The sequence below is a fragment of the Oncorhynchus gorbuscha genome, linkage group LG01 (assembly GCF_021184085.1).
Source record: "Oncorhynchus gorbuscha isolate QuinsamMale2020 ecotype Even-year linkage group LG01, OgorEven_v1.0, whole genome shotgun sequence".
In the NCBI taxonomy this organism is placed as follows: domain Eukaryota; kingdom Metazoa; phylum Chordata; class Actinopteri; order Salmoniformes; family Salmonidae; genus Oncorhynchus; species Oncorhynchus gorbuscha.
The window spans coordinates 24426390-24448203 of NC_060173.1; the positions used below are offsets into that span (position 1 = coordinate 24426390).

The window sequence follows — 21814 nt, forward strand, 5'->3', positions numbered from 1 at the left end:
AATGTGAACTCATGGCTGTCAAAGATTGTGTGACACCTTCATATTATGGTATTCCAGTAAAAGAAGAACTTACATATTTAGGCATAACCATTACAAAGGATCAGAAGTCTAGAGGCTTACTAAATTTTAACCCTCTTATTAAAAAAACCCAGAAGAAACTAAATCAATGGCTACAGAGGGACTTATCTTTAAAAGGTAGAGTCCTAATAACCAAGGCTGAAGGTATCTCTAGACTAACATATGGTGCTCTATCTTTATATCTTGACCGTAAAATAAGCAAGGAGATAGACCAGATGCTTTTCAACTTTCTTTGGAGAAACCGTACCCATTACATTAGGAAAACTGTTGTAATGAACACTTATGAGAATGGTGGGCTGAATTTTCTGGATTTTAAATAATACTTTCAAGATCAATTGGATAAAACAATTCCTAAGAAGACCCACTTCTATCTGGAATTTTATTCCTCATCATGTCTTCTCTACTTTTGGTGGCCTTAACTTCATGTTGTTCTGCAATTATAATATTGACAAAGTTCCAGTGAAACTTTCTGCTTTTCATCGGCAGGTTTTCTTGTCATGGTCCTTAATTTATAAACACAAATTTTCTCCACACAGATATTATATATGGAATAATCGGGATATAGTGTATCAAATAAAATAAAATAAAATCCAATTGTATTTGTCACATACACATGGTTAGCAGATGTTAAATGCGAGTGTAGCGAAATGCTTGTGCTTCTAGTTCCAACAATGTAGTGATCACCAACAAGTAATCTAACTAACAATTCCAAACTACTGTCTTATACACAGTGTAAGGGGATAAGGAACATGTACATAAGGATATATGAATGAGTGATGGTACAGAGCAGCATACTGTAGATGGTATCGAGTACAGTATATACATATGAGATGAGTGTGTAGACAAAGTAAACAAAGTGCATAGTTAAAGTGGCTAGTGATACATGTATTACATAAGGATGCAGTCGATGATGTAGAGTACAGTATATACATATGCATATGAGATGAATAATGTAGGGTAAGTAACATTATATAAGGTAGCATTGTTTAAAGTGGCTAGTGATATATTTACATCATTTCCCATCAATTCCCATTATTAAAATGGCTGGAGTTGGGTCAGTGTCAATGACAGTGTGTTGGCAGCAGCCACTCAATGTTAGTGGTGGCTGTTTAACAGTCTGATGGCCTTGAGATAGAAGCTGTTTTTCAGTCTCTCGGTCCCAGCTTTGATGCACCTGTACTGACCTCGCCTTCTGGATGATAGCGGGGTGAACAGGCAGTGGTACGGGTGGTTGATGTCCTTGATGATCTTTATGGCCTTCCTGTAACAACGGGTGGTGTAGGTGTCCTGGAGGGCAGGGGGTTTGCCCCTGGTGATGCGTTGTGCAGTCCTCACTACCCTCTGGAGAGCCTTATGGTTGAGGGTGGAGCAGTTGCCGTACCAGGCGGTGATACAGCCCGCCAGGATGCTCTCGATTGTGCATCTGTAGAAGTTTGTGAGTGCTTTTGGTGACAAGCCGAATTTCTTCAGCCTCCTGAGGTTGAATAGGCGCTGCTGCGCCTTCTTCACGACGCTGTCAGTGTGAGTGGACCAATTCAGTTTGTCTGTGATGTGTATGCCGAGGAACTTAAAACTAGCTACCCTTTCCACTACTGTTCCATCGATGTGGATAGGGGGGTGTTCCCTCTGCTGTTTCCTGAAGTCCACAATCATCTCCTTAGTTTTGTTGACATTGAGTGTGAGGTTATTTTCCTGACACCACACTCCGAGGGCCCTCACCTCCTCCCTGTAGGCCGTCTCGTCGTTGTTGGTAATCAAGCCTACCACTGTTGTGTCGTCCGCAAACTTGATGATTGAGTTGGAGGTGTGCGTGGCCACGCAGTCGTGGGTGAACAGGGAGTACAGGAGAGGGCTCAGAACGCACCCTTGTGGGGCCCCCGTGTTGAGGATCATCGGGGAGGAGATGTTGTTGCCTACCCTCACCACCTGGGGGCGGCCCGTCAGGAAGTCCAGTACCCAGTTGCACAGGGCGGGGTCGAGACCCAGGGTCTCGAGCTTGATGACGAGCTTGGAGGGTACTATGATGTTGAATGCCGAGCTGTAGTCGATGAACAGCATTCTCACATAGGTATTCCTCTTGTCCAGGTGGGTTAGGGCAGTGTGCAGTGTGGTTGAGATTGCATCGTCTGTGGACCTCTCTGTTTTTAGAATATTGGTTCAGAAATAATATCCTATTGGTGAGCCAACTGGTAAATGGAGAGGGTCTTTTACTCAGTTATAAAGAATTCTTATCACTTTACAAGGTCCCTGTAACACCTAAAGATTTTGCAATTGTTTTAGATGCCATTCCCTCAGGTGTTGCTATGTTATTCAGGAACATGTCAAGAGCTGACCCTCAGAGCCTACCTTCTGTTGACCCTGTTGACTCATCAGTAGGAAAGATTTGTTTCTCTTTTGGTCCATTCAACAACAGAGCGATACGATCCTTGTTTCAGCAGGATGTTGTATCTATACCTTATGTCATGCCTTATTGGAATGGATTTGTTGATAATATCTGTTGGGAAAAAGTTTGGATGTTGTCACAAACATACCTACTTGTTAACAAAATTAAGGAAGTTTCCTTTAAAATTATTCATAAATATTATCCTGCCAACCACTATATGAAGAAGTTTAAGGAAAACATCAACTCAAATTGCTCCTTTCGTAATGACCACCCAGAAACAGTTGTGCATCTTTTTTGGCATTGTATGCATGTAAGAAAACTGTGGCAAGACATCAGTAGGTTTATAATTGAACACATTTATGAAGATTTTACACTATTGTGGAGGGATGTACTGTTTGGATTCTTTACATACAATAGAAATAAGCGGAATCATTTTTATGTAATTAATTTAATTATTCTTTTGGCCAAATTTCATATACACAAATGTAAATTTACAAACAATTTACAAAATTGAACTGTATTTTAAAACGGTTAAATGCTCTACTAACAAAAAAGCTGTTAGAATTGTAAGTATATGCATGTCCCTTAAGGTCCTTGTGTAATTGTAATGTGATATTTTACCCCCTAGCTCGATTGTCCATTGTTTGTAATCTATGTATGCTTGTGTTCCCTCATGTGCTTTATGTATTGATTTGTTGTTAATAAAAAAAATATATATAAAAAATAAAAATAAAAATAAACCTTTATCTCTATGCACATATTCTGCGCAGAAGGTATACCAGTGACATCCGAGAAAGACTGACACGGGATCACCAATCATTTCCTTGACTGGGAATGACGTCCCTCCAGTACATTCCAGTTATATTTAGAGCCTATATATAGTGGAGGCGCCCCCTATCCGTTATTGTTCCAGTTTCACTGGGAAGCCGACCATTTATTCCCCGAGATAGGTCTTGAAATATTGATGCTTGGTAGAATAATTAAATTAACACTGCCATAATGATCGATTTATAGATATAAATGGTTTAAATATGCCTATTTATGTCATTCCAAATGATTTGAACGTATATGTATACGCCCTATTTCAGTCCTCTCTTGGAAAAACACATCGACTCCAGAACGTTTCAAAACACAATCTGCCAACACGCACCCACCAGAACAATACATTGAGGTAAAGTAGAAGTGCATTGAGTGGAGAACAGGGGGGAGAGCGTCTTTATATTGCGACACTAGTATAGTGATATCACACCGAAACCAGTTGAAATCCCCTGCTTTCTAAGTAAGTGAGCTGTATGTACTAGGCTCCTCTGCACCCGGTATCCGCCCATATTCGCGCTAAGGCCAAACTCAGCTGAATCGACAGTAGCAGGCCAAGCGCTGGATCAAATGTAAAATTCAATTGATTAATTTCATTACTTTCGTCTGCTTTTTCAAATAAATTTAATCTACATAAATGGGGCAGTTTCATTGTGAAGTAGGAAATGTAGAGATCGTGTGAAAAGGGAGGATTATCTGCTTGACTTGTTATTTGGTCGCAACTTCGGACGCGGAACTCCATACGCTAAAGGTAAAACCATTTACAAGATCGTTACATTTGTATCAATTTACACAATGGATATAGGGGTGACATTGTATCCCTTCGCCGGTAACTTCATTTTATGTTGGGTCTGTATTGATTTCATAATTTGCTGGACATTTGCAGCTAAAGTATAGTTGTTTATGCAAACTACGCCCAATTGTTAACCTAATGTCTGAAGTGCAGACCTATGCGGTATTTATGGCGGCTTCAAACTCCACTCGCCCATGAACGCTGCAGGTTCTACGGTGTTTACACATAGCGTTCAATCCATTGTGCCATCAGATAACGTTCGTGTTAAATAAATTCGCACACGGCTAATCTAGTTAACTAATACTTGCGGTGATCTGCATAATCTAGGCTACTCTATCCATGTGGACCTACTCCAGTTATTGTAGGCTACAGCCAGTCAACCTGAGGGGGTATCGATAAGGGTGTTTTGTTCTCCTCATTTCACGTATATAATATTTTACTAATGACTAGTAGTAGGCCTACACTTTACAATGGAAGCTAGTGCTGTCATTAGGCATTGGTTGACTGCCAATGAAAATGGTTGAAAGGATCACTTTGTCTATCATCAGACTGTGAATAAGTAAACTGCATAAAATGGACACTGTTTGATTTTTTTATAGGGGACTATTTGTCTACTCTTTCACAATACTTTCCCACAATATTGCCATGTATTTTACTGTAACTTGTAATTGATCTGAAACCAGAACTCGGGGAGAGTGCTTGATTGGACATTACAACCTTGTTGATGACTGGTAATGCAGCTGACTGTACAGGTGTCAGGACTAGCCAATCATGAACACGCTTTCGATTTCCTGCAGGATGTGAGGATATGAAAGGGTTGTCAATATTGTACTAACAGAGCAAGCGTTGTGGCCAAGTTATTAAACCTACTGTACAATAATTTTGTCAGTGGTAGAATCTGAAAGTCATGATTCATCTGTATTTACCTTATCCACACTGTAGGCAATAGTTTCTGGTGATGACGGTGATTATTAGGCCTATAATGTCATATTCAATAGAAATAGTAGGAATAAGTGCTATACTTAAGCAATAAGGCCAGAGGGGGTGTGGTATATGGCCAATATACCACGGCTACTTCTTGTGCGTAATGCAGAGTGCCCGGATGCAGCCCTTAGCTGTGGTATATTGGCCATATACCACAAACCCCCGAGGTGCCTTATTAGTATTATAAACTGTTGACCAACGTAGTTACAGCAGTAAAAATAAACGTTTTGTCATACCCATGGAATACTGTTTGATATACCACAGATTTCAGCCAATCTGCATTCAGAGCTCGAACCATCCAGTTTATAATGCTCCTTTTGTTTAATGCATTTTCAGAGAGAGTACATAAATAGGTGTAGAACTCCAGGCTGATCATTTCAAGGGGCGTATGAAAAGTGTGATGAAACACTAACTTTGTTAGTAAATGTATACCTCAGTTGGGTGAAGACATGGGTGAGGTCTTCTTTTTGTTTGTATTGACAATTACAAGATTCTCAGAAAACTGACCTCAGTATTATACCTAGCAGGGTATGTTTTTGAACAGGGAAACTGTAGGGATAGTTGTTGTTCACATGCCGTCTGCAGAGCAGTGTGTGCTTCCTAGTTGTTTGTCCATTTTGGGACCATTATGTAACATCATAGATCTGTGTCTACTGCCTGAGGCCAGATCCCATTGTGTAGCTGTTACAGTTGTTACAGTTCGAGAAACATTTCAGTTGGAGGATCATTTAGTAGCAACATTTGTGGGTATGATATTTGGGGGGAATTGTAAACGGCAGTCTTCTGTTCAAAGAATGTTAAATAATGATGATAATCCCATGTAAGAATGTTATAAGATGGTAGAGTATAATATCAAATGTTATTGGTCACATACACATGGGTAGCAGATGTTAATGCGAGTGTAGCGGAATGCTTGTGCTTCTAGTTCCGACTATGCAGTAATATCTAGCAAGTAATCTAACAAATTCACAACAACTACCTTATACACATGTAAAGGGCCGAATAAGAATAGGTACATATAAATATATCGGTCAGCGATGGCATGCGGCATAATATAATAATATAAACACTCATCCCGTTTTCTGTCAAATTTCAGGATGAAATTGGATAGAATGTAAGCATTCTTGTATCCACAGAGATCGGTTATTGTATACATTCAGCTCCCTACAGCTCTGGAGGACATAGGAGGGCCATTGTGCAAATGAAATGCAATCTGGAGACATTCGGGACAAAATACAATTTTGCATTTGCACTTAAGTTTAGTTTAAGGGAATTAATACAACTTGACCAGATGGCTATGGAGAAGGGGGGAGAAATCCTTCATATCCTCAGCTTCATTCTCACTTATGTGTGTGTAGGGTTGGAATATTTCAGAAACTTTCCAGAAATGTCCAGGTTTTGGAGATCCCAGTTGAAGGATTGTTGTGTCGATAGTTAGTGTGTAGCCCATAAAAGGTTTTATATATTCACTGACCTTATTTCTGTGTGCTTTCTCTCCCACAGGTGAAGGATGACAGAATACAAGCTGGTGGTGGTGGGAGCAGGAGGTGTGGGCAAGAGCGCGCTCACCATCCAGCTCATTCAGAACCACTTTGTGGATGAATATGACCCCACCATCGAGGTAATAAGTAGTTTCAGTACACCCTTGTGTCTTACTTCAGCAAGGCATGCCTGGGAATCGGGAGACAAAAATCTTTTGGAAATAAAGTTGTGTAAAAATGTAGTTCTAGCAGGTTTTTCTGGTTGAAGATGAAAGATGCCAAACAGGTTTTTGATCATTTCTGATCATTTTCTGTTATTTGAATGGAGGAATATTATAATATCATAAACATGGTGTCTTTCAGTCAGTTTAATTTTGTTGGTTGATGATAGATTGCTATGTCATTAAATGCTTTAGTAGTTTCACATGTCAGATATTATTACTCAATGAATACTTTCTGAAAGCTATCAATTTTATGACTGCTTGAAGATTGAGTGCATTTTTCCCTTGGTGCACATACAGTCGCTCTTAGTCATCCCATCCATTCTCTCTGATTCTAATATTATTGAATTTCCTCAGCAACTTTATTAGATGAGCATTCTATGACCATATAGTTAGGTCTAGACGTTCTGATTCCTAGTAGACTTGACACCTATGAATATGTGATCGTTCATAAGTTTCCAGTCTACCTGATTACCGCTAAGGTGCCCCTCCTGACCCAATCATCCCTCTTTTTCTCTCTCCCTCCTTCAGGACTCGTACAGGAAGCAGGTGGTGATTGATGGGGAGACATGTCTGCTGGACATCCTGGACACTGCAGGTCAGGAGGAGTACAGCGCCATGAGGGACCAATACATGAGGACAGGGGAGGGCTTCCTCTGTGTCTTCGCCATCAACAACACCAAGTCCTTTGAGGACATCCACCACTACAGGTGAGCCAGACTCTTCCCTTGTAGAGGACATCCGCCACTATAGGTGAGCCAGACTCTTCCCTTGTAGAGGACATCCGCCACTATAGGTGAGCCAGACTCTTCCCTTGTAGAGGACATCCACCACTATTGGTGAGCCAGACTCTTCCCTTGTAGAGGACATCCACCACTATAGGTGAGCCAGACTCTTCCCTTGTAGAGGACATCCACCACTATTGGTGAGCCAGACTCTTCCCTTGTAGAGGACATCCACCACTATTGGTGAGCCAGACTCTTCCCTTGTAGAGGACATCCACCACTATTGGTGAGCCAGACTCTTCCCTTGTAGAGGACATCCACCACTATTGGTGAGCCAGACTCTTCCCTTGTAGAGGACATCCACCACTATTGGTGAGCCAGACTCTTCCCTTGTAGAGGACATCCACCACTATTGGTGAGCCAGACTCTTCCCTTGTAGAGGACATCCACCACTATAGGTGAGCCAGACTCTTCCCTTGTAGAGGACATCCACCGCTATTGGTGAGCCAGACTCTTCCCCTGTAGAGGACATCCACCACTATTGGTTGAGCCAGACTCTTCCCTTGTAGAGGACATCCACCACTATTGGTGAGCCAGACTCTTCCCTTGTAGAGGACATCCACCACTATAGGTTGAGCCAGACTCTTCCCTTGTAGAGGACATCCACCACTATTGGTGAGCCAGACTCTTCCCTTGTAGAGGACATCCACCACTATTGGTGAGCCAGACTCTTCCCTTGTAGAGGACATCAACCGCTATAGGTTGAGCCAGATTCTTCACTTGTAGAGGACATCCACCACTATTGGTGAGCCAGACTCTTCCCTTGTAGAGGACATCCACCACTATAGGTTGAGCCAGACTCTTCGCTTGTAGAGGACGTCCACCAATATAGGTTGCGCTAACTTCTGCTGCTATACAGGACATCCGAAGTACTGCTGCCAAGTGCACTAATGGCGGAAAGCCAGACTATAGTTGTAACATCTGTGATGCAGTTTCCAAGCAGACACGGTTCTGCAAACTGTATCCCCTTAACTATGTGTCAATGCCAACAGCACTTTATACTTGTAAATACAACCCACTCTTTAAAAAACTTTACCCAGATTGTGTGTGAAATCAATAACCCCAAAAAACGAGTAAATTCCCTACTTACTTTGGACAACCAAAGCATTACACTGTTATTTAACCCTTGCCTTCCCTGTTGTCTTTGTTCTCCAGAGAGCAGATCAAGCGGGTGAAAGACTCAGAAGACGTGCCAATGGTGCTGGTGGGGAACAAGTGTGACCTGCCGTCCCGGACGGTGGACACCAAACAGGCTCAGGACTTAGCGCGCAGCTACGGCATCCCCTTCATTGAGACCTCGGCCAAAACGAGACAGGTGAGAGACCGAGACAACAGGCCGTAGTGGACATAACCATGGCACATATAACAACCATGGCCATGGTTTTTAACATGACGGCCATTGATTGGCTAGTCTGAAAATCCACACTGAATTCAGGGAAGTGAAATGTAGCGTTTTTCAGTCTGGATTCCAAGGCTACTTTAGCTCTGCTACATATCCAGTTGAAGACGGATTTGGGACAGATTTACTAAGCGTTACCTGGTATAACTTTGCACCTTTTAATAAGTCAAACCCTTGTAATAGTGAAGGGTTTACTTGTAGCTTTGAGTGTATTTCCTGGTGTGAAAACGAAACCATTTAACAATGTTCTCCACAGATCAATTTTCATTATTGTGGCAAGATTACTTCTTACCAGCTGTTTCAGGTGTCCTTGCAATGGCTTTTTACAATCACGGCCACTTCAATCTCACAAAATCCTGTGATCCTCTTATGACTCTGAAGGTACTTTTTGATTTCTGTTGGTGTCAGTGTCTTTGTGCTCGGTTTCTAAATGGTGCTTGGAAATATATCAGGTTTCCACTGCGAAGTCCCCTTGCTTATATAATTATTGATATATGAGTAATTGTTCTATCTGTGCATGCCCCTCTGTCATGGTAATGTGGGAAGTCTTCAAAACGGATCTGGCAATCAACAAATCTGTACGTTTCTCACTGAATCGTCACCAAAGAGGGGAATTTATCAGTAATGGTTTTGTGGGGGGGTAATAATCATGCTTGATGGACAGTGGGATGGGTGTGATCCTGTGCTGCATCGTGCGCTATTCTGACGGTTTTGTGGTTGGTGGGTGTGAGTGTCGTGATGCTTTGCGTGGCTGGCTGGCACTGTGATATATTTGGCAGTCGGTGAGGTGAACCTTCTGCTCTCTTTGCATCGGTCTAATCGCAACACTTTCTGGGGACACTGGGGACACTGATTGGTCTCTTCCAGCTCTCTTCTCCATTTTCATTGGTTGATTCGACCAGCTATCTGGTGTTGCCCTTGTACTGAATAATACACACACCACTTTCACACCTTTTACAATGACACTTAGTATAATGTTTGTACCTGTCATGCCCCTGTGAAGTTAAATTACTACAATGTTTTGAAGTCTAAAATGATTACCTTAGATTTATACATCAGCTCCATACACATCCATATGTACACTTGTCTTAGTCTTGCATCCCAAATGTTTAAAAGAAATAGAAGCTCCATGCACAGTGGTGCGACTTTTTCAACGTGCTGGTTATGGCAAGGACAACCGAGTATCCAATAAAAACTGTTCAGTGAGAGTCCACATAGTTATCCCTATATTCCCTAACACTGAGGGAGTCCACATAGTTATCCCTATATTCCCTAACACTGAGGGAGTCCACATAGTTATCCCTATATTCCCTAACACTGAGGGAGTCCACATAGTTATCCCTATATTCCCTAACACTGAGGGAGTCCACATAGTTATCCCTATATTCCCTAACACTGAGGGAGTCCACATAGTTATCCCTATATTCCCTTGAGGGAGTCCACATAGTTATCACTATATTCCCTAACACTGAGGGAGTCCACATAGTTATCCCTATATTCCCTAACACTGAGGGAGTCCACATAGTTATCCCTATATTCCCTAACGCTGAGGGAGTCCACATAGTTATCCCTAAATTCCCTAACGCTGAGGGAGTCCACATAGTTATCCCTATATTCCCTAACTGAGGGAGTCCACATAGAGGGAGTCACATCCCTATATTCCCTAACACTGTGGGAGTCCACATAGTTATCCCTATATTCCCTAACACTGATCCACATAGTTATCCCTATATTCCCTAACGCAGAGGGAGTCCACATAGTTATCCCTATATTCCCTAACGCTGAGGGAGTCTGCATAGTTATCCCTATATTCCCTAACACTGAGGGAGTCTGCATAGTTATCCCTATATTCCCTAACACTGAGGGAGTCAGCATAGTTATCCCTATATTCCCTAACGCCGAGGGAGTCCGCATAGTTATCCCTATATTCCCTAACACTGTGGGAGTCCACATAGTTATCCCTATATTCCCTAACACTGTGGGAGTCCACATAGTTATCCCTATATTCCCTAACACTGTGGGAGTTCACATAGTTATCCCTATATTCCCTAACACTGTGGGAGTCCACATAGTTATCCCTATATTCCCTAACGCTGAGGGAGTCAGCATAGTTATCCCTATATTCCCTAACGCTGAGGGAGTCCACATAGTTATCCCTATATTCTTTAACTGAGGAGAGCTGTGTTTCGCACTGCAGAGAGTGGAGGATGCCTTTTACAGTCTGGTACGGGAGATCAGGCTGTACCGGCTGAAAAAGCTCAGCAAGGAAGAAAAGACCCCGCGCTGCATCAAGCTTAAAAAGTGTGTTGTGATGTGAAAGGGGTAAGTGTGTTGCTGCCGTGCTCCCTCCCGTCCATCAGGTGTGTGTGTGGGAGGGTGTTGTCCGCGTGGTCCCGAGCAGGGAAAGTAGTGCTGCTTGCTCCTTGGTGGGCGGGATCCATTCCTGTCTAAGCTAACCTCCTGGGATCTGCTGGGCCATGGGATCTCCTTGAAACCAGGCATCCATTTTGGTTTCTACTCCTGTGGTATTTCTGTCTCTATATGTTTATACTATCATGGAGTGCTGATCATTCTGTAGTCTGCTCAAATGAGATCTGATCTGTGTGATTAATGGAGATTGTGATAATCTGGGCTGAAATTAAGTGTTGAAATGATGACCCAAGGAAGTGTGATTACTAAGAGGACAACACAGAGGTGTTCCACTGAAACTCAAGTCCTGGGCCAACTGTGAGTCATCCCTGTTGTTATGGCACAGATACTCCCTTTGTGTCTCTCTCTCTCTCTCTTTTGTTCTTTCTCTCAATCTCTCTGTCACAATCTGAAATGACCACCCATTGCATCAGGAAGGAAACCAATGTTGTGCTCAGCGAATGACAAAGACCTGGTTATTTTTTGTCTCATTGTGGCACCATTGATTGTGTCTGTGCTCTCTGCTGGGCCAGCTGATGCTGCGAATCCACCTTCGAACGAATCCATACACAATTAACACATTTGTAACATACTATTAGTGCACACCAAAATGCTATTCTATTCCCTATAGTCAAAAGTAGTGCACTATATTGTGAAATAGGGGAGCCATGTCAAACGCCCCCATTACATTTGCATCTGACCCAGCTTTCCTGGGTCAGCTTTTTCACAGATGAGAACATCCATGTTTTTGAGAAGTTTTCAAAATGAACCGTAACTTATCTTTTTCTTTTCCCCAGGGTGTCGATGATGCCTTTTACACATTAGTGCGGGAAATCCGAAAACACAAAGAGAAGATGAGCAAGGAGGGCAAGAAGAAGAAAAAGAAGTCTAAGACAAAGTGTTTACTCATGTGAATAATGACCCCCCCCCTTTTCAAGATAGAAAAAATGTGTTCAAACTGTTTAATACATTTTTGTACATTACACTAAATTATTAGCCTCTTTTATCTAAGTAACCACAACACCGAATATCGAAATGAACCCCTTTTTGTCTGCCCTCATTGTTTTTGCTAATTTGAAACTAAGCTTTACTTAGTGTTTAGTGCCAGTTGCCCAGAAGTGTTGGTCCAATAGGTTGATTATCAATTAGGAGTGGTACACTGTAGGGAAATTTTGGACAATAGAAAAAGCAAGCCTAAAAAGCTTATTTTCCCTCTGCTAGTCGAGCATTAGCAGAAGTGGTTGTTGTAGTACATGCTTCTAACAGTATGGGGGAGAGTTGAATTCCATCCGTAGTGCCTAAAAGCCTGTTTTTAGCATGGGCAAAGCCATTGAGGACTTTCACAATTTTTAAGTAGTCAACTGGGGACTTCCTACGGGTTATGGAAGGATCACATGATTCCATCTGGGTCATCAGGAGAGATCAGCCAATTAATTATACTTGTGAGCAAACATTTCATAACTGCAGGTGGCAGTAAATTGTCTTTATATCTGTTCAAAAAGCACACTCCAAGTGGCACTATGCACCCTTTCAGTTTGTCAACTCGCAGTAGTAGAAGAAGAAAATAGACTACTTCAAAATGGAAATGGCCTCAATGACGCTGCCCATGCTCACAGACGCCATAATGGGAAAGATGCAATGCTGCGATTTCTATCGAAGTTTATGATTCCATTCGATACCATAGGACCCGCAAACTCAACTCTGGACCTCAAAGCCAGTTCCACTGCATTTTTCTCATTGGTTCCCTCTAGTCAGGGACTGATTTAGATCTGTGCCACCATGTGTGTGTGCAATTATCAGGTAGAGCAGAAAATCAGCAGGCTCCAGACCTTGTAGGAGTTGAGTACCCCTGCCATAGGACAAGGAGTAACAACCGGGAGGCACAACCAAAACACTTGATTAGGGGAAATTCCAAATGTCCTGGCCACTGTGTGTAATAATGCCCATCCTCCTACATTAGACTCCTAGTTATGATTCAATAATATCATGCAGTTCTTTTAGCATGCATATGAACTTTACTACTGTATCTAGTTTTTAAAAAATGGTTACCCATTTAATTCACTTGTAATCTGTTAATGCTTTTTTTTGTAATTGGTGAGCAGTGATTTCCTGCCTACAGGAGAGACTTTCCTTTTTGCATGCAATGTGTTCTTACGGGGAATGGCACTGTGATGCTCATACTGTATGATACTGATACAGCCTCTAGGGCCAGGAACAAGGAGCTCTGTTCCAGTTGGGGGACACAGGTTTTTATAGTGTTTCGGGACTTGAGTCAATCCATATTCACCAAACCTGATCTGATCTTTTGGGTAGAAACCAGTTGTTGAGTGGTGGGAAACCTTCTCAACAACTGAATTGCTCCAGGTGGCAGGTTTGAAGCATAATATATTTTTATATAAAGAGAGGCATCATAACAGCAAGATTCTGCCAGTGATTTTGAAAAGGATATGCAGCTAATGTTGTGTTGCTCAGTGGCACTGCATGTTGCTTAAAACCCATCACAAGCCAGTGTCTCCTGTAGTTATTTCATCATTAGATAGGATATTCCCTGCTCATTACGAACGTCCTAGAAAATGAGTTAATTGTTCCTGAAGAGACCTTGTTTAAGCTATGAACTTCCCTCTTATCCTCAGGATTGGTGTATTTTGCGTCATGTTTTGTGTTTTTGAAGGTAGTTCACTGGAGTAACACATTTGACCTCAGCTAATTGAGCCAGCAAATCAAGATCTGGGCTTCCTTGTTACAGTTTAGCATCTGAAGTGTTGAGTGCAAAAAAAAAATAGCATGCCTAAATCGAACCTAAACTTTAAACTAAGTCATCTAATGTCGACTACGTAGATGTGTTCTTCGGGTGAACTATCTTCTTAAAGAATAGTGACTCATTGTCTTCAGATGCAGGACATAAAACACCCCAACAGATCCTAACAGAATATGCCTTGCACATTTCCCCAATCCTTTGTTTTGTATATATCGCTGCCATAAATTTACTCTCCTTTTTTTGGATTGGCTAGATTAGGCAAAACAAATCTTAAAGGCCTTGTTTTGTCCTACCACTTATTATTATTATTTTTTATTTCTACAAAAGATGCATCCCAATAGTAATGGTGTCATAAGTGTGTTCAAAAACTGTATTGTTTATATGCATTTTTCTAAATCACCTTTGGGTGTTTTTTGGAGTTTGGGTGGGAAGGTGTTGAGGGTTTTTCTGTGCTGGCTTTCAAGTGAAATGACTCGTCCAGTCCAATCATTTTTATGTCACGTTTATCTTTCACAGGTTGTTGCATCCAAGTGATGTAGTAACTGGAACTGATGTCTGCAAATGAGGCAATAATTGCCATTTTAAACGAGTTTTTAGAGAAATATTTGCTTTTCAGGGTCAATGCATATTTCACCACCTTATTACTAGTTTTTGACCTTGGGGCTTCTTACACATGGCCTTTTGTGTTGCCATCGTGCTTCAGTCAGACAGCATAGGCTTCTCTGTCACATCTGTTCAAGAGCTACAAACTCGGTGCTGTTTGAGAGGAACAAGATTCTAAATGGAAACATAATATACAATATGTTTAGGCTGTTTACACAACCACCCTAAGAACCCAAATCTGATTTTCTTTCTTTCTATATCCAATCTTTTCTTCTGACTGTCCACACAGTTTTACATGTGACCCATATCAGATTTGCACATTCACACTGATGTAGCACACAGATGCAATGCTCGTTTCCTGCCTTTGTTCCTTTCCATTTCGGGTGCTTCTTATGTGCATAAAAACGCTTCAGAAGAAAATAATCTGATCCGAGGTCGCACATAGAGGATCGGGTTTGTATCAGGGTTATGATCTACATATGGAGGTGGTATAAATCAAAAGTCCAAAGATCAGATTCCATGTGTTTTTTTGCTGTTTACACAGGGAAAATATCAGATGCGTATCAGATATGCAATTAATTGGCAATAGATCTGAATTGGTGCAGCCTTAGTTCTTAGGATTTATCTTTTTTGACCCACTTTGATTAAATCCTTTTTGTTACTAAAGTTAGATATTAACTGTTAATGCATTTTTGATTATGGGAACCCATTTGTTAACAATACTGTATCAAGAAAAGTAACTATAGCGAAATGTGTTGAAATGTTCCGCCTCCCTTTTTTTATGTGCCAATGGCTGATTTCTGAGAAAAAAAGTATAATTTATACCTGGATCGTATTTTAACAACCTATTGTCATACTGAAAGGTGCATATTTTGTAAATTGTGCTTCATTTTGTTGGTGTCTCTAAATGAATGTTGCTTTAATGGAGTTTTCACTACTCCTCTCTGTTTGTGTATGATGGGACTTGGGAGAGTGACTGGGTCCAGGTCTAGGGAAGAGTGACTGGGTCCAGGTCTAGGGGAGAGTGACTGCGTCCAGGTCTAGGGGAGAGTGACTGCGTCCAGGTCTAGGGGAGAGTGACTGGGTCTAGGTCTAGGGGAGAGTGACTGGGTCTAGGTCTAGGGGAGAGTGACTGGGTCCAGGTCTAGGGGAGAGTGACTGCGTCCAGGTCTAGGGGAGAGTGACTGGGTCTAGGTCTAGGGGAGAGTGACTGGGTCTAGGTCTAGGGGAGAGTGACTGGGTCCAGGTCTAGGGGAGAGTGACTAGGTCTAGGGGAGAGTGACTAGGTCTAGGGGAGAGTGACTGGGTCTAGGGGAGAGTGACTGGGTCCAGGTCTAGGGGAGTGAATGAATGACCACTGTTGAACACATCAGTAGAGATCTGTCTTTGGGAAGTGTGTGGTGATCTGATCACAGATCCATTTTTTTCCATGAATCTCACCACTCCTATTTAATGTGTAATAAAGAAATGAGGAATTGGCTCTGTCTCCTCATCTTTGCTCATATTTGTGCCCCAGGAATTCTAGGGTTATTTTGGTGATGTCTGCCAGTTCGTAGTGGGCCTATCTGAAGTCATACTTACGCTCATATATTCTCTGGTGGAGGCTTCCATGCGTGCTGTTCTATTGTTATTTATGAACACGAGGGAGCTGTAGGTGGAGATGTGTGATCATGCCTCATGTTTGGACAGAAGCACAGCACCCTCAGACAACTAGTTTATTACTATTTATTATGGATCACCATTAGCTGTTGCCAAGGCAGCAGATACTCTTCCTGGGGTCCAGAAAAATTAAAGAAGGTATACAATTTAAAAAACATAGAACATTCACAACAGATTTCCAAACACTTTAAGTGTGTGCCCTCAGGCCCCTACTCTACTACCACATGTCTACAACACAAAATCCATTGGTACGTGTGTATAGTTTATCATGCTGGCTGAGAGATTAGGTAGATTGACATATTACCAAAAATGTATAACATGAAGATGCATGTGTGGATGACAGTATCATTGATGAATAGTTGTTTAGGGTTGTAGTCTTGAAGTTCAACCAGACTGTGCGTCATGTCATGAGTTTGGCCAGCATTGGTCACTGTTTTCTCACACTGTTGTGCCTGACTGAGGCTAACATCCAGAGCATCTAGTGTAACCAGGGAATGGAGCCCCTAGACTGAGACAGCCATCTGCATATTGCACATGCTATAATCAGGGTTGTATAGGTTACTTTCTAAATGTAATCCGTTACAGTTACCTGTCCAAAATTGCAATCAGTAACGTAACTTTTGGATTACTTGCCATATGCTGCATTTGCTATAGGCCTATTGTTAAGGTTTTTGTTTGTGACACTTTGATATCTTGATAATCCACAAATGAAACAATAACAAAATGGTCACCCCACCTCTGTTTTGGTAAAAAGCCGAGGGATGGGCCTGGAGAAATGTAACCGCTCTCAAATTAATAGACAGAGCTATGGATGAAAAAACTGACCATCCATGTTTTAACCATGTTATGAGGCTATACAGTGTTTGTTTACATTTACAATGTTTACAATAACTGGAGGAAAATAAGCTTATGTTTTGGGTTCTCATGTGTGCCCAGCAACAGCCCCAAAACATCACTGCTCTAGAGGAGATCTGCATGGAGGAATGGGCCAAAATACCAGCAACAGTGTGTGAAAACCTTGTGAAGATTTACAGGAAATGTTTGACCTCTGTCATTGCCAACAAAGGGTATATAACAAAGTATTCAGATAAACTTTTGTTATTGACCAAATACTTATTTTCCACCATAATTTGCAAATAAATTCATTAAAAATCCTACAATGTGATCATATTTGAAGTGTACCTATGATGAAAATTACAGGCCTCTCTCATCTTTTTAAGTGGGAGAACTTGCACAATTGGTGGCTGACTAAATACTTTTATGCCCCACTGTATATATATATATATATCATTTATAAGTCCAAAAATGGATACAGCAACTACAGATTGCCCCTTTAAGTCTATCAAAAGTGTGCGAGTTTGAACATGTGTCCATTAGGCCTATGGTTTGCATTTTTTATCAGCATGAATTAGATTGAGCAATAAAAGCCCAATTTTTATTCCAGAGGCTGGGATCCGCACTGTGCAGCTGTTGCAAGAGCACATTTTTCCCTGGCTGTCCATTGGTTTAAAAAAGAAGGATATGCAGCTTATTATGGGGTTCAAATACACATTTAGATTTGTGAACAGCCATCCACAACAAACACAATCCGTAAGACGCAAATAGCTAAATGAGAGAGCAGCAGTGTGATTCACATCAATGCACTATGTAGATAACAATAATAAGTGATATCTGTATAGCCGTTGACTACACCACTGCTGTCATCCTTACCTCCATGTGTTTATTCAAGTTAGATAATCTTTGGGTGCCGACAGCAGTCACACCATTGGAAGACATAGCTTGGACTGTAGCCTACAAAAGCCTATTCCTGCGTTTTCCCCTCGATCCATCAAACCCATTTGTGTCATCATAGTGGTCTCTAATTTGTGGTCAGATTCACTCAGGTAGAACAAACTTACATTTGCACCTTTTTTCAATGCTGATTTGAATGTCATTGAGAAAACAGAGAAGTGACAAAGATTTTTTCCCGCAAATCTCCTTTCTGATTTTAAAAGGGAGCTTCTTATGGCTGATTTTCAGCTGTAGCACTCACCAGCCCCATCTAGTCTACAGCCATAGCCACATCACTGCTACAGTTGTGTCAGACATTTTCCTCTGGGTTTGTGCCCCAAGATGACCAGGCTTGTTTTGTCCTACTGTGTGAAAGGCCCTGTCATGTTACATCAAAGATTTTATATTTTCACAAAACATTTGTTGTGGATTAAATGCCAGAGGGATCAAGTTCGGAGACAACAGACGAGCATTGTAAGGATGTTGCTCTGTGGATGTCATGTCTAGATTAGCGTCACACAATGTTAACTGGTTGAAATGTAATATTTGGTGGAGCCAACATACCTCGCTGTTGTATAATTGACTTGTTACGTTATTAATGAAGATGAAACCCCTATTTGGCTACATGTTGCTACATGTTGCATGATAATGCTCAGTCTTGAATCCTCTTTCATCTTGCTGAAATGGATCTTGGTCCTGTTTTTATGCACCTGTAATTGTCCCTGGTGTGTTTTATACAAAATATTTGAGTATTATGTTCAAACGGGAGTTTAGCTGTATTCAGGTGTTCACCATGCAATATAAACAAGGTTAACATCTTGTGACATGCTCAATTACGCTCCACACAGAACAATAGATCTGTAGGCTACAGCACCCACCATGAAGCAGTAGAGACAGACAGATTGAGAGGGAAGGGAGAAATTAGGCAGAGGGCTTTCTGTCTCCCTGACAAGTCCGAGACTAGCCAGAGAGAAAATGGTAAGAGAAGTACAAGTCTGAGCGGACTTCACAAATACCACTACCCCCCCAACCCCCCGGGGGCAGCTTAGTCCGAGGCTTGTCAGTCAAAACCCCCCTCCCTGCTCTGTCATCCGGGGATGGCACTGAGAAACCTGCAGGCCTGATAAAGCACTAAAAGACATGACCAGACACCCTGGCTCTCTGGGCCCACTCTGGGGTAGGGGGATAGGTGGAGGGGTGAGGGGGCAGAGAAATAGCAAATGTTCCCAAATTGATAACAGCCCAAGTCCTCGGTCTGGTTCCACCCAAACTCTCTCAACCCAGACCGGCAAATCCTCCATCCCCTACTTCCCTGTCTGTGCCCTCGTGCCCACTATCTAGCACAACCACTTGGCACAAGCAGAATGCAGGGTGAATCCACAATTGTCTGGCCTCTGCCTTGCTAGTAGAGGGAAAAGTGAATATGCTTCTTGTTTTAATGAAGCGTGTCTGCCCTGTGCCCGAGAGGCAGCTACACATAGTGAAGATAGCAGGGGAAGATACAGTCAGTAATTAGGGGTCGCTAGGTTCAGGTGTCGTTCAACAGAACACCACAGAAGAAGACATTATACAGCCACATTTCCATACAACCCTGAAGGCAGAAAAGGAGCTTGATGATAAATATTCATGCAAACAGTGATAAATTGCATTGCCTCCAGGTGCTGTGGCACTTTGAAAGCCCTTCAAGCGGTCTCTTTTATCAGAGGGTGGCCTCTTGACTAAACCCTCACAGACCACGGTACAGCATCTGGAACAACCAAACTACCAATTATCATCTCAGATCATTTACTGATTATGCTGAAACAAACACTGCTCTTTTAAAAGGCCTTGTGTTTTCTAATGACCCTCACAAGGAAGACTGGCTTGATTGAGTTGATTGGGTTGTTTTTGCCTTCAAAGTTGCAATCATGTATCAAGTGATATTTTAATACAAATCTAAGAAAGGTAAACAGTCCTTAGTTAAATTGCCATTATGCTGGCAATCATATAATGGTCTGCATAATGGTATGCTTTTGATCAGGGATAGGCTACTAGATATTTTGTCAGAGCGAATCATCGGAGGGACGGAAAATTATAATAAAAGTTTGTACACTGCAAATTGACCACAATTAAGCCTAAAAAGAGATTATATTTGAAAAGGACAATCATTTCATAAAACTGGTCCGCGGGCTGCCTGTTGCCGACCCCTGCTTTAGATCCAGTGAAACTTTGCAGTTTGCACATCAGTTTCAGTATGTAATAGAGGCAATAAATGTACACTTGTCATCTTGTTGAATGTGTATACTTTGGTGTGCTGCCTGGATGGTTACGGGAAGTCACGATTGCATGTGGTGGAGGGGTTGAGGTTGGAGGGATAGAAGGATGACAGGGTGGAGAGACAGATGGATAGAGAGGGATGCAAGTATTGATTAAGAGGTGAAGGAATGGAAGATCCACATTGTAATGGAGAAGGACCCGAAACTCTGGGACCTGCCGAAAATCCTCTCCAGGATCAAAACACTGTATTTATTGGACTAATTAAAGGTATGTGGTGGAGCAATCGTGTGCTGGTCCTACTTTATTTCTAGAAGTTGTCTTTGGCCCAGCACCCCTTAACAAGTGATGTGTGTTGACTATAAAGACTTGGGCTGTGGACTGAGCAGCGGCATGTTGAGAAGCAGCCCCCGACGGGTGATTCATACCAGCCTCATCACGGGCAACAGACAGGACATCCAGGCCTTTATTACCTCCATCCATCACCATCACTTCATCAATCTAGGGCCCTGTGAGCCAGCTCTCCTCTCCAGCCAGTCCCTTAACAGCCATCCTCACACGCTGCCGATGGAGAGAGATTTACACACACACACAGACACACACACACACACACACACACACACACACACACACACACACACACACACACACACACACACACACACACACACACACACACACACACACACACACACACACACACACACACACACACACACACACACACACACACACACACACACACACGGTGTGGTGTTAGCCCCCCTAAGGGCCTCTCTCTGACAGACCATCCGGCATTGTGGAAGACACAATCCAGCCACACATAAATACTCCCTACTGTTACCAAACAATGTGTCTGTTCTCCTCTTTGATATGGCCAGTATGGATTTGCTTTAGGAAAGGCAAGGCACAGTAATATGTAAGACGATAGGACTTACTTGACTATTTCTGAGAGTATTTGTGGTGCATAGTGGTTTAATTTTACATGTGCGAAAGAAAGTTTCCACTTTAATTAATTTACTTCTGAATTGGAGGCCTTATTCCTTCTTGGTATGGAAATACATATTTCATGTCAGATATATGTGAAGGGGATATAAAGGACAAACAGGATGTCTCCCTTGTTTAGTTGATTTGTCTCTTCGCGGACATACATGGAATATCATTACAATGCATAACTGGAGTCAACTGGAGAGTGGTAAATAATATAATAATATAATAATATATATAATAAATAATAATAATGAAAGCCCTTCAAATCAATGTTCTATTTGGGGTGGCAGGTATTCTAGTGGTTAGAGCATTGGACTAATAGCCGAAAGTTGCTAGATTGAATCCCCGAGCTGGTACGGTAAAAATGTGTCGTTCTGCCCCTGAACAAGGCAGTTAACCCACTGTTCCTAGGCCGTCATTGTAAATAAGAAT

General features: G+C 41.9%; 1 protein-coding gene across 3 annotated transcripts; it reads left to right on the top strand.

Moving 5' to 3' along the window:
* Nucleotides 1-3407: 3407 nt before the first annotated feature.
* On the top strand, nt 3408-16188 carry LOC124035184 (GTPase KRas). Of its 3 annotated transcripts, none has more exons than XM_046348620.1 (6): nt 3408-3632; nt 6558-6675; nt 7288-7466; nt 8697-8856; nt 11138-11262; nt 12147-16188. In XM_046348620.1, exons 2-5 carry the CDS (start codon nt 6565-6567, stop codon nt 11255-11257), a joined length of 570 nt encoding a protein of 189 aa, XP_046204576.1. In that variant the 5' UTR covers nt 3408-3632; nt 6558-6564; the 3' UTR covers nt 11258-11262; nt 12147-16188. The 3 variants fall into 3 exon arrangements, with proteins under 3 accessions (XP_046204576.1, XP_046204570.1, XP_046204582.1); XM_046348614.1 differs by lacking the exon at nt 3408-3632 and adding an exon at nt 3676-4028; XM_046348626.1 differs by lacking the exons at nt 3408-3632; nt 11138-11262 and adding an exon at nt 3692-4028.
* Nucleotides 16189-21814: the final 5626 nt, after the last annotated feature.